The 12106-nt window shown below is 58.6% G+C and overlaps 1 protein-coding gene across 2 annotated transcripts; it reads right to left on the bottom strand.

Annotated features, from left to right (window-relative positions):
• Positions 1–2244: 2244 nt before the first annotated feature.
• Positions 2245–10977, bottom strand: ALDH3A1 (aldehyde dehydrogenase 3 family member A1). Of its 2 annotated transcripts, none has more exons than XM_047833068.1 (11): positions 10911–10977; positions 8414–8580; positions 6770–7001; positions 6270–6355; positions 5843–6051; positions 5143–5260; positions 4288–4429; positions 3515–3681; positions 3120–3219; positions 2552–2682; positions 2245–2449 (listed from the first exon to the last, which is right to left on the bottom strand). In XM_047833068.1, the coding sequence occupies exons 2-11, from the start codon at positions 8573–8575 to the stop codon at positions 2435–2437; spliced, it is 1362 nt and encodes a 453-aa protein (XP_047689024.1). In that variant the 5' UTR covers positions 8576–8580; positions 10911–10977; the 3' UTR covers positions 2245–2434. The 2 variants fall into 2 exon arrangements, with proteins under 2 accessions (XP_047689024.1, XP_047689025.1); XM_047833069.1 differs by lacking the exon at positions 10911–10977 and adding an exon at positions 8853–8869.
• Between the last annotated feature and the right edge of the window lie 1129 nt (positions 10978–12106).

Genomic DNA, 12106 nt, shown 5'->3' with positions numbered 1-12106 from the left:
AGAAAGAACATACCCTGACAAGTTTTCGGAAGTAAGCAAACGGAAGGGAGAAAAACCTGTTCCTTTATTTTTGACAGGAGGGGATGAAGCCTCTTATTTTTAATTATCTGCTCTGGCAGTGGCATGGTCTGATTTTTGGTCTAGGAATCTCCTCTGGGTGCCCAGGGAAGAATGAACCAGAGGGGAGCAAGACCAAAAGAAAGGACACCACTCGGGAGGCTCTCTGTAGTACCCAGACCAGGAGTGTGATGGTGAGAAGGCAGAGCAGGACTTACCTGGGCGCTACCTGGAGGCACCCTCCCCCACCCCCCACCCCCCCCCCCCGGGGGGTCTTGCTGAGGTCTTGGCCCTAAAGAAAAGCAGGGAGTCAGCATGCCTCCCAGGTTTAGGCTTGAGCTGTCCTCTGAGGGATGAGGCCACGTTGGCTTAGAGAGGAAAATCAAGAGCTCTGTCCTAGGCCTGCTAGCAATACGTTCGTGTTAAGAATCCAAGTTCAGGGGCGCCTGGGTGGCTCAGCCGGTTAAGTGGCCGACCCTTGATTTCGGCTCGGATCATGAGCTCCCTGTTCCTGGAACAGAGCCCTGCGTTGGGCTGTGTGGTGACAGCGCAGAGCCTGCTCGGGATTCCCTCCTTCCCTCTCTCTCTGCCCTTCCTGCCTCTCAAAATAAATAAATAAACATGGGGTGGGGGGAGAAGACTCCAAGTTCGTTATGTCAGGTAGGCAGCTGGATATATGGATTAGGAGCTCAGAGCCAGAACTGGAGACTTTCATTTGGAAAGAGGGTAGGAGGAGAGTCGAGGCATGGAGTCCCAGGACCCCGGAGGTGAGGGGTGTTGGACGGAGGGGTGACCGGGCAGCGGGGCTGGGAAGGCTGGCTGGGAGGTGGGACGGTGAGTCTGCCCACTTGGGGGTTGGCGGTGCCCAGACGAGAGCAGTTTCGGCGGAGCGGAGGTGACAGAGGCTCACCTGGCTGGCTCCGTGGAAGCATTGGGCTGTCCGAGAGCAGATAACCCACTGTCCGGAGGAGTCTCTCTTGGGCAGGAGAGTGGGGAAAGGAGGCACTAATTAGAGGGGCAGAGGTTCCGGGGAGGATTTGGGCTGCATGAGTAAATTGTTTGGATATTTGCAAAATAAGGAAATGGTGCACCCAGTGAACATCCAAGCAGTACAAAACTTCACCCTCTGCCTGGTCCCCCTCCGCTTCCCCTCAAGTGGAGGGGATGAAGCCCAGGTAACAGCTTAAGGGCTTTTATTTGAGGTTGTATTTGGGTTTGGGGGCGGGGGGAGAAATAAGATGTGAGATATCAGAGGCTGGGAATGATCCAGCACAGAAGGGGGACCAGTGATGGAGGGGAGCTCCAAGGGGGATAACGATGAGAGTCAAGGTCAGGAGCAGGCAAGGTGGAGAGAGGCAGGTGGCCCTGGGACAAGTGGAGGGTTGGCCTTTATTGGGAGCGAGGACGTTCTGGCACCGGAGGTGGGGGGGGGGTGGGGGTGGGGGGGGTGCCGGGAGGACGGCCATGCTTTTACAGTCAAGGCTCCTGTGAGCACCACCACCTTCACCCCAGAGAGGGGCCAGCCCCAGTCATTGCGACATGCCGCCAGGAGGGGGCGCCAGCCTGCCATGAACCCGGTTCGCTTCAGCAGGTCTCTCCCCCACCTACCCCTGTCCACCTGCTGGCCAGGTTGGGCTGATTCTTGGCTCTTGCTTCAGACCATCCTCCCCGGACCCTGTCCCAGCTCTTCAGGCCTCCAAGGCCAGACCCCTGGGCCCAGGCGGTCCCTGACCAAGAACTGTCAGGCACTGTGGGTCCTGGGTGGGGAGGGGGGGAGGGTGTAGGGGGCTTCTGCCCAGGAGCTGCGCTCGGAAATCACCCAAGGGTTTCGAGTTGACCCCTGCATGGTCTCACCGAGGGACCCCTGCCCTGGGTGCCAAACCCAATGTGAGAGGAGCACTTTGGCCTCCAGTTTCCGAGCCACTTGCCATCAAGACAGCCCCCTCGGTCACCCCTTCGCTGGATACACCAGAAACGGAGCTCACTCCCCAAGTCGAGATGCAGGATAAATGGCTCCAGGACACCAGTGGCTCCTGCCTCGGGGCTCTGGGGGCCAACGCGGGACTTTGGGGAGGCCTTCAGTGCAAGTCGGGATGAGAACTGGCTGGGGCGGGGGCACGGGACCAGGGAGGATGCGGGGGCTGCAAAGGAAGCAGGCGCACACACTCCTTGGTCCGGCTGGGGAACTTTTATTGGTCTCTACGTGTCCAGCGAGGGGGCGGGGACTTGGGGAAGTGAGGCCCGGGGCCCAGATGGGAGTGGGGGCATGCAGTGATCCTCAGGGGAGCAAGAGGGGGGCTCCGGGAGCAATTCTCCCAGGGTTGGACAGAGGGGCAGGGGTGCGGCGCGGGGAGGCCAGCCAGGTGCATGCAGCACTTCAGTGACGGGTCATCTGCGAAGAGGACACAAGGGGGCAGTGAGGCCCGTGTCCTGCGCGGGCCCAGGGGCTCCCAGCAGCCGAGTCTCCCCGACAGCCTCCGCCCCCACCTCTCACCTTGGCCAGGCTTGGGGGGTATCTGGCTTTGAGGGACTCATCGTTCAGCAGAGGCCGCACCAGGCAAGAGCGTCGGTGGGAAAAGGTCTCAAAGCTCTTCTTGCCGTGGTAGGACCCCATGCCGCTGTTCCCTGCGGGGAGGAGCTGGCTCAGCCCCCGGTGGCCCGAGACCCCCAGACCCTGCCGACAAGCCTCACGTGCCCTTTCTCTGAGCCTCCCGGGGGTGGCCGATCCCTGGCGGATGCCCCAAGGGACACGTCCACGCTGGGGACAACAGAAGGTGCTCAGAAGAGTTGTTTCAGCTGTGGGACCTCCGGGCCATGTCCCCTCTCTCAGGGCCTCCCTGAAGCAGGACTGGTGTACCAGGTGACCGTTAGGACCCTCTAGGATCTCAAGGTCGAACATGGCTGACGGATGTGCCGGCCGGAGCCAGAGGCTCACACAGGAGAGGTTAGTGGGGGTCTGAGGCCCAGGGCTGCTCTGGTCCCTCCTGAACTCCCAACTCAGGGCTGTGGAGGGGGGACACCTGGAGGGGGCAGGCAGGCAGTGAGCTCAGCCCCAGACTCACCCACACCCCCGTAAGGCAGGGAGTGCACAGAGTTGTGGACAACGACGTCGTTGGCCGTCACGCCGCCGCTCGAGGTCTCCGAAATCATCTTCTTAATCACCTGCAACAGCCGCCGGCCCCACCCCCGCCTCAGTCTCCTTCCCCGACCCCCCAGGCCCCTCCCCACTCTGTCTGGGCACATCCCAGAGCCTTGGGGGTCAAGTCGATGGACTGGTTTCAGAGCGGAGGACAAAGAGGCTCCGAAAGGTTAAGTGACTTGCCCAAGATCACACAGCGGTAAGCAGTGACGCTGAGATTTGAACCTTGGCCCGTGGACCCCTGGATCCTGTTCACGCGAGTGCTGTGTTGGGACCCCCCCCCCCCAGGACCCTGGGAGGAGGGCACCCCAGGCCTACCTTGTCATTTAGAGAGAACACATAGAGGGCCAGGGGCTTCTCCCGTTGGTTGATGAACTGGATGGCCTCCTCCAGGCTGCGCACACACACAATGGGCATCACGGGCCCAAAGATCTCCTCCTGCATCACCTGGGACTGGGGGTCCACGTCTGTGAGGATGGTGGGGGCTGGGATGGGAAACAAGCGAGGGTCAGCGGGTGCAGAGGCCCCCACCCGCCCTGCAAGCCCAGGCACCTAGCTTCTTCCTTCAATTCCTGTACAGGATTCGGGTGGGGCGCGGGTGAGCCCCCCCCCACCCCTGCCTGGGCTCCATCACAGCAGACCAAGGAGAGAACTGTGGATTAACCTACACGTGGGGGAAACCCAGGGTCCACATCTGGAGCGGGCGGGCACTGTGCCCCGCTGGCCACCTGAGCCCCTGCCAGAGCCCTTCAGTCTCCGACAAGCTGGGGGCCGAGCGGGGTCGCATCGGGTGACCTTCAAGCCTGGGCACCGGGGGGCCCCTCCAGCTGGCCACTCGTTACTCTTGGGGCCTTGCCGTTCAGACCCCCTGCTGATGCCGCCTGGGCCTGGTGGGCAGAGGGCTTCTGGGCTGGGGATAGGCTTCCCGGGAGTCGTGCCCAGTCCCTGCCTGCCGAGACCCCTGGAGCATCCCCCCGACCCCCTCCCTCGCCAGGCCCACTGGATCGCGTCTGCTCCTCAAGGATAGCTGTCCACCCGCGGGGACCCTGGCAGCGGGCACGCACACACACACCAAGGGCGAGCACACACACCGATGTATCGGGTGGCCGCGTCCCCAGTGCCTCCGTAGGCGACTTTCTGACCCTCCATCAGGCCCATCACCCTCTGGAAGTGCCGGGAGTTAATGATCCTTCCGTAGTCACGGGACTTCTTGGCATCCTCCCCGTAGAACTCCTGCGGACAAGAGGTGACAGGTTTCAGGTGAGGACGTGGACCCTCATCCTGGCCATTGGCTGAGGGGCGACCTTGGCCTGGGAGCACCCAGGGGCACCACCTAGCCCAGGACTGCTGAGCTGTCATGACACCTGCAGTGCTCCAAACTTTCACGGCGTATGAACAGCTGCGAGACAGCATTATTTGAAAGAAATCTGTGCACAGTTGTGTGGACGTTGTCAGAAGATCGAATGTGTGTCTTCACGGAGAGGAAGAGTGTGGGACGTACGAGGAAGGTGGCAGTGATTGTCGAGGCGGTGGGTTTCTAGCTGGAGCTTTTGTTTCTTTACGTCTTATTCCTTTATAACCTTTTCTGAAAACTTTCTTTTAATGTTTCTTTTTCAGAGAGAGACACACAGAACGTGAGTGTGGGAGGCGCAGACGGAGAGGGAGACACAGAATCCCAAGCAGGCTCCAGGCTCCGAGCTGTCAGCGCAGAGCCTGACGCGGGCCTTGAACCCACGAACCTCAAGATCGTGACCTGAGCCGAAGGTGGACGCTTAACCGACTGAGCCACCCAGGCACCCCCTTTTATAACCTTTCCCAAATTATTTACAGTGAGTGTGGATTATTTTGATGACCAGGGGAAAAAAAAAAAATCCAGTGTGTTCTAAAGTCTAGACCCACCTCACTGCCTTGCAGCTTCTCACTCAGCCCCAGGGACCAACACTCACTTTCAGGGACTTTTTGAGCTTCTCCACAATTTGGTTCTGGATGGAGGGGTCACAGAGGATGTAGTCCGGGGCCACACAGGTCTGGCCACTGTTCATGAATTTCCCCCAGGCGATGCGTCTGTGAAAATTCCAGATTAGATTGCATCCCGGGAGGCATGGGAGGCTCCCTCAGACAAACATCTTATTCCATTATCTCAGGGTCAAGGTAGGAGGGGCTGAGCACTGGGGGAGAGCTCTCAGGTACCCAGAAGCCAGAGGCTCCCTAACGTCCCACTGGTTTCTAGACACTGGACTGAGCAGATGCATGTCCCTGGACGTGTTAACAGGGGCCGATGGCATCACACGTGCTAACCTCATCAGTGACTGGTGGGGGGTTTCTGGGAGACGTCTGGGGTGGGCAACCTTTGTGCCTCTCTGTTCATGCCCTTGAGCCCTGCATGGCCAGGTGTTATCTCTGCTCGGGGTCCCCACACCCTGGAAGGCCACGCACGTGGGATGTGAAAGGATTCTGGCTCGACCTCTTTCCTGCTGGAAGCCTTCCCAGACTGCCTTGCACCTCTTTTGTGGGTATGGTACCCCACCCCCACCCCCAGCTCCCACCCAAGACCGCAGACACCGTGAGGGCAGGGACGATGTCTGTGTCCCTCATGGCAGAACTGTGGTCTGCGTGAGCTGGAGGGCAGCCAGAATGGCCACTCACCTGCAGGCGACATCCAGATCACAGTCCTTGTCCACATAGCAAGGGTTCTTGCCCCCTAGCTCCAGGGTGATGGGGGTCAGGTGCTTGGCTGCGGCCATCATGATGATCTTGCCCACAGCGGTGTTCCCGGTGTATAGGATGTGGTCAAATCTCTCCTTGAGGACCTCTGTGGTCTCAGAGATGCCCCCATTGATCACCGGGTACAGATCCTTCCGTGCAAGGAGAAGGTGGGGCTCAGAAAAGACCACAACACTTCCTCCTCGCCCTGCCCACCCGGCCATCACCAAACAGACCCCCTCTCCTGACCCCGGGACTCCATTCACCTCAATGGGAGAGGCCGGCTGTCATTGGCCCCAACCCAAGGCTTAGCCCCTTGCTGCAAAAATTCACTATTTCTCAACCCCCAAAGACCTGGGGAGCACCTCACCCTGTCCAGGTACTGAGGGATGACGGTGGCCAGCAGGTTCGCCATATTCTCACTCAGCTCCGAGGGCTTGATGACCACTGCGTTCCCTACAGAGCACGCAGAGTCAGGGCCCTGCCCTCCCAGTGACCACGCCGGGAGCCCCTCCGTTCTCTGTGTCCTTGGCAGAATGGACAGAAGAGCAGAGGGCAGGCACCCACAGAAGCTGCACCATCCGCCCTCTGCGGAGTTCAGATGCGGGAGGAGGGGGAAGAGAAGGGAGGGAAGGGCCTGGGCCCTGATGGGAGAGCGGAGCTGGTCCCAGCTGGTGGGACTGGTGAGCCCAGATGCATCTAAGCTGAGAGCCACCCGGCTCCGCATACATGGCCGGCCGGCAGAAAGGGGTGGGCCGAAATTCAGACCCATCACACCACTCCCTGAGCCCCAGCTCCACCCCATCTCTGGCTCCACTGGGCTGGGACAGTGATCCCTCCTGACGCCCTCCCGAGACAGAGCCCGAGTACCTGCAGCGATGGCGCCCACCATGGGCTGGACCGTGACAGTGAAGGGATAGTTCCAGGTGCCGATGATGAGGACCACGCCCAGGGGCTCCGAGTGGATGTAACACTCATCCTGCTGGGTCTGCGGAGTCTTCTCCACGGGCTCGTCCGCAGCCCACTCGGGGAGCTTCTTGATCACGTGTTCGATCTCTTCCAGGACATACACCACCTCCTCGTAGTAGGCGTTCCACTCATTCTGCGGTGGCGAGGTGGGGGGGCTCCGTGTGAGCTCCCCGGTCAGAGATCCAGGGCCGTGCAGCCAGGCCTCTGCTCAGGGAGTCACCGGGGCTGCCTGTGGTCCTGGCTCACTGGGCCCTAGACGTGTGACCCTGAATGAGCTGCCCACCCTGTCCTAACCTCAGTCTCCAGATCTCGAAAATGGGAGCATTTTTAGTACTTCACATGCTGGGTGGGCACGTTGGACACAGCCTGGCATGTTCAGCTGCCAGGGTGATGGGGCTGTTTACTGTGCGCTCCCCAGGCCAGGGGTCCGGGCCACCGAAGGCACAGTGGGGCTGCGGGCAGAGCTGAGGATTTGCCGCTGGGGTAGTGGGTCTGCGAGGGCCCCTTTCTGACAGTGTGGAGGGCCCGGGCAGTTTGCACATGCTAAATTCATGGTGCCTAAAAGGACCTCAGACCTGGGTGATTTGAAGGTCATTAATGGCGGGGGGCGGGGGGGGGGGGGCGGAAGTGAGCTGAGGAGGGTCCAGGAATGCTTATAGATTAAAATGAGACTTGAACTCAGGACGAGCCCTAAGAAGGCCACCTTGAAGAAATGGGTACAGGTTAAAGGCTGCCAAAGAGAGGAAAAAATCCAGGAGAAACTCTCAGCAGGGGAGAGAGGGAGCAGGCCAAGCCTTCAAGGGATCCTCCTGGAGTGGGTGGGGAGGAAGCCATGCTGCAGGGGTGAGGGGAAAGGAGGAGCAGACAGCAGGAAAATAAAACACTTCCATGAACTTTGGCTGCGAGAAGCAACGCAGAAGTCGTGAAGCTTTTGTTTTAAGATGAGGAACCAGAGATTTGAAAAATACAGCAGCGGGGGCCCGGGTGGCTCAGTCCGTGAAGCCTGGGACTCTTGATTTCGGCTTAAGTCATGATCTCAGGGTTTGTGAGTTCGAGCCCTGCATCCGGCTGTCTGCTGTCACCACAAAGCCCGCTTCGGATCTTCTGTCCCTTTCTCTCTCTGCCCCTCCCCTGCTTGCTCTCTCTGTCTCTCTCAAAACATATAAATAAACTTAAAGAAAAAAAAGTTAAAAAAAAATACAGCAGCAAAGGACTGTGAAACAGGAGGGGCATGAGCTCGAGAGTCGCTCTGCTCTCCTCCAAGGCAAAAATGGAACGGGTGGAGGCAGGGCCAGGCGACTTGGGGGCAGCAAGGCGAAGGGGTTGAGAATTTGGAGGTGTCTGATTTCGCTCAGGGTGAGGGATGGACGGGGAGGGAGGGCCCTCTGGGACGCCAAGCTGGGATGCTCTCTGGTTAGGGGAACCCAGGTGGCCCTGCGTGGGGCTGAGGGCTGGGAGAATGAGGAGACCCGACGTTCGGGGTGTCGTGTCCCCAGGACAGGGCTACAAACGGGGGGGGGGGGGGGGTCTCACGCTCTGGCGCACCCTGTGGAGGTCCGCTGTCAGCGCGCCCGCGATGTCCTTCTCGTGCTCCTTGATCATGCGCCGCAGCGCCTCCAGCTGCTGGATCCGGAACTGCAGCGGGCGCGTCTTGCCCAAGTTGAAGGCGGCCCTGGCCCGCTGCACGACTTCGCCGATTTTGCTCATGGTGCCTGGGGACAGAGAGCATCTTGGAGCCGGGGAGGAGGACGGCCGCATCCCTCATCACCAGGACCTGGGGGCTGCAGAGGCAGCATCCTCATTGCTCCTCCGCCGCGTTTCTTTTGTAAGAAGAGAACGATCCCCCAGGAGAGCTGGGGAAACGGCATTCTTTTGCCTTCTCAGCTCCCTCGCCCAGCTGTCTGGCCCCCCTGGCCCCTGAACTGATCACAAAGCATGTGCACGGAGGGCCAGGAAGCAATGGCATGCGACCCTAACTGCTCACGGTGAGATCCTGGCAGTGTGCGAGGGAGGGGAGTGCAGAGGTGGGGGAGGCCCTTCCTAGCATCTCTCAAGCCCCGCCCCCACCGCTACCCGCTTGCAGAGCCGGAGACACTCCCCCCGCAAACACTCCAAGAGCTCCGCACACCCAGCCACGCCACATTCCGGATTAGATTGGCTGGCCCGGGTTGGGATTCCACGCCCGAGCTGATTAAAGAAAGCCCAGCATCAGCATACCAGCACCACCTTCCTGGCTCTGCGATTGTTCGCAAAAGCATTAGCTGCCTTGCGGGTGGAACCAGCCTTGGCCTTTAAACCAGTGCGTGCCCGCAACACCTGTGAGACACAGGGCACACGCCAGCAGAAGTCTCCCGTCTCCCAGGGCCTCCGAGTTGCACACGGACGTGTGGAGGGGATCCCTGCTACCAGGGCGAGAAACGGTCCTGGCACACTGGGCTGGTTCTTCTGGGGGCCGTTCGGCTGCATCTAAGCAAAAGCCTTTAAAACGTTATTTCCCTTTGAGAGTGTAGGTCCACATTCAGGAGCCTATGGAAAGGACAGCGTTCCTAAACCTGAATGAGAAAGGTCATCAAGTCTTTATGTAACGGAGAAATACTGGAAACATCCGAAAGGTCCATCAGCGACTGAAATGAGCCATACAGCACCTGGGTGATGGCCCGTTGTGCAGGATTTAGGAGGGAGGCAGAATAGATGTTTCTGCACCTTCATAAGGGCACTGGCTGTCTGTGCCGGATGTGTCCCAGGCACGAGGCATAAGAAAGAAAACCGGGAGCAGGGCAGCAGGAACACTAGGTATGCACGTGTGTGTGTGTGTGTGTGTGTGCATGTGTGTGTGTGTGTGCTCTTGAACACGCAAGACTAGAAGGGTGGCTCCCAACATGGCGACCATAGACGGGGGTGACATCAGCGGTGACCTTCGCTTCCATCTTCCGCGGTGTTTGACTTCTTTTGCAATGAGCTTGCATTTTTAAAAAATGCTTTGTAACTTTTTGACTAGGTAACACATGTTCGTGGTGGAAGAAATAAAAGATAACAAAAGGGGCACAGAGAAAAGCCTCCCTTCTCCCTTCTCCCTCAGCAATTCCTTTCCGTCTTCCCGGAGACACCCCACCTCTTTCAGACACTGCATAACTGCTAATAACAGGAAGAGAACCACCATAAGACTATTTCTACTTTGCAAAAAAATATATATATATATGCCATATATATTATATATGCATATGTTTGATATATACATATATATGTATGTAAATATATGCATATATGGTATATGTAGTGTATATGGTATATATAATTTTTTTTGGCAAAGTGGAAATAGCTCTGTGTGTGTGTGTGTGTGTGTGTAATCCTGCTTGAATTCCAGCAGGTGGTTTCTGGGATCTCCCACTGCCTCCCCTCTCCACCGTGCTGAGCCCCACCCCAGGCCTTCTCTACAGAGAGGAGGGGCCCCTGTTGGCCTCCAGGGCGCTCCTGCTGACCACGACCCCAGCCACACAGCCTCGCAGGAAGGTCCTGCTTCCCTCCCCAGCCTCAGGTGGTCAAACCAGAGCATCAGCCTCTGGCCAGCGGCCCCCAAGACCGGGCGGTCCAGGGCGGAGTGGGTGAGTGAGACGGGGTGGGCACTTGGTCCAGCACTCAGAACCATGTGGTCTCTGGGAAGGAGCCCCCTCTGCACAGCGTTAATGGCGCTGCCTCTCAGTTATTAGCGATTCACGGAGCTGGAGGGCGTCTAACATTGCACCTGGCACACCGGGGAGCAGCTGGAGCTCCTTTCCCGGGACCAGCTGCCTTCGCACGTCTCCGCATGCCACCTTCTCACCTGTGCCGACTTTGCCCCCGGACGTCCCCGAGGATGGCTCCCCCTCAATCCTCCCCTTTGATCCTCACAAAAACTCCACAGCAGCGCCCCGGGGAGAAGGAACTGTTAGGAGTCCATTTAACAGCCGAGCAAAGCGAGGCCAGGCCGAAAGACACTAGGTGTTCTCACCTAGGGGAAAAAAAAAAAAGAACGGGGTGGGAGGAAGGGAGGGGAGAAGATTACCTTTGACACAGCCTTTCCCAGCGCCTTGAGCTTCTGGAATGAGCAGCCTAGAGGGGACACTTTTAAGGACCCTTCTTCCAGCCCACGTGGCCTGGGAGTCCCTGCCCAGGAAGTTTGTGTAACAGGAACAAAACAGTATTCAAATAGGGGTTGTAGCTAACGGACCTCTCCTTCCTATGAGCCCCAGCTTTGGGGATTAGGCCTTGGGTTGTTTATTTTTTTTCTGTTCTGAAATGCAAGAATGCGTCTGTGAAGGCGTGGGTGGGGCGCACATCCAAGCTTCAAAAGGAGCCTCTGTGTTTGCCCTGGGCAAGGGGGCCCTGATTGATTCAGCCTGGCATGCACCTCTTCCAGATTTCCGAAATTCAATTGCCAGAGGCTATTGTCCCAATTGCCCTGTTATGTAAGGTCAGCAGAGGGTGAGCTACGAGTCATGGTGAGTGTGGGTGCACGCAGCAACCCCCACACGCACCAGTGCATGGGCCCGTTCTTGTCCCCCTCGCCTCTCCGCCCATGCGCACAGGTGTCAGGGCCCCTTCGAGGTAGAGGTGTCCCACCCGAGGAACCGCAGGCTGGGGACTTTCTCCGTGAGGCCCCACTGATGCGCGGATCTGCCCTCCTGTTGAAGAGCAGAGCTTATGCCAAGAACCCATCATGACCGCGTGGTCGCCCAGGAAACCAGAGACGCTTGCGAAGGAAGGAATCTAGAAGCCCCTCCCTCGGCCATTTGCCAGATGCTTGCTGGGCATGTCCTCTGTGCCACCTAAAGGGGCACCTTTATCAGGTGGATGTCACCTACTGTCGCGTCTCTTCCCTCTCCCGCTGCTGCAGACTCTTGGTCCCTCCCTACCACACTTCCTGCCAAACTTCCCCACCTGCAGGCCCCTCTCCAGCCAGCATTCGGGTGCCCCGGCTTCCCCTTTCGCTCAGAGGAAAACACGAGGTCTCCACGGTGGCCTGAGGGTGTCCTGCTCCTCTCCCGTCCCTCTCTAGGAGGCCCTTCCCTTGATATCCACACACAGCTCCGCTCAAGTGTCATGGAAAACGGTAACCAGCCCAGCCTGTCACTTTCTGTCTTCTTCCTCCATTTCATTTTTCTCCCGGGCGTTTATTGCCCACGGACATGCTATTCATTTGTCGCTTATTTCATTTGCTACCTGCCGCCCTCCGGCTGGAATTTGGTTTGCTCCCTGCCG

Source organism: Prionailurus viverrinus, chromosome E1 (assembly GCF_022837055.1).
Source record: "Prionailurus viverrinus isolate Anna chromosome E1, UM_Priviv_1.0, whole genome shotgun sequence".
NCBI classification, from domain to species: domain Eukaryota; kingdom Metazoa; phylum Chordata; class Mammalia; order Carnivora; family Felidae; genus Prionailurus; species Prionailurus viverrinus.
Note: the sequence above shows the minus strand (reverse complement) of the source record. Positions and strands in the feature narration are given on the sequence as shown.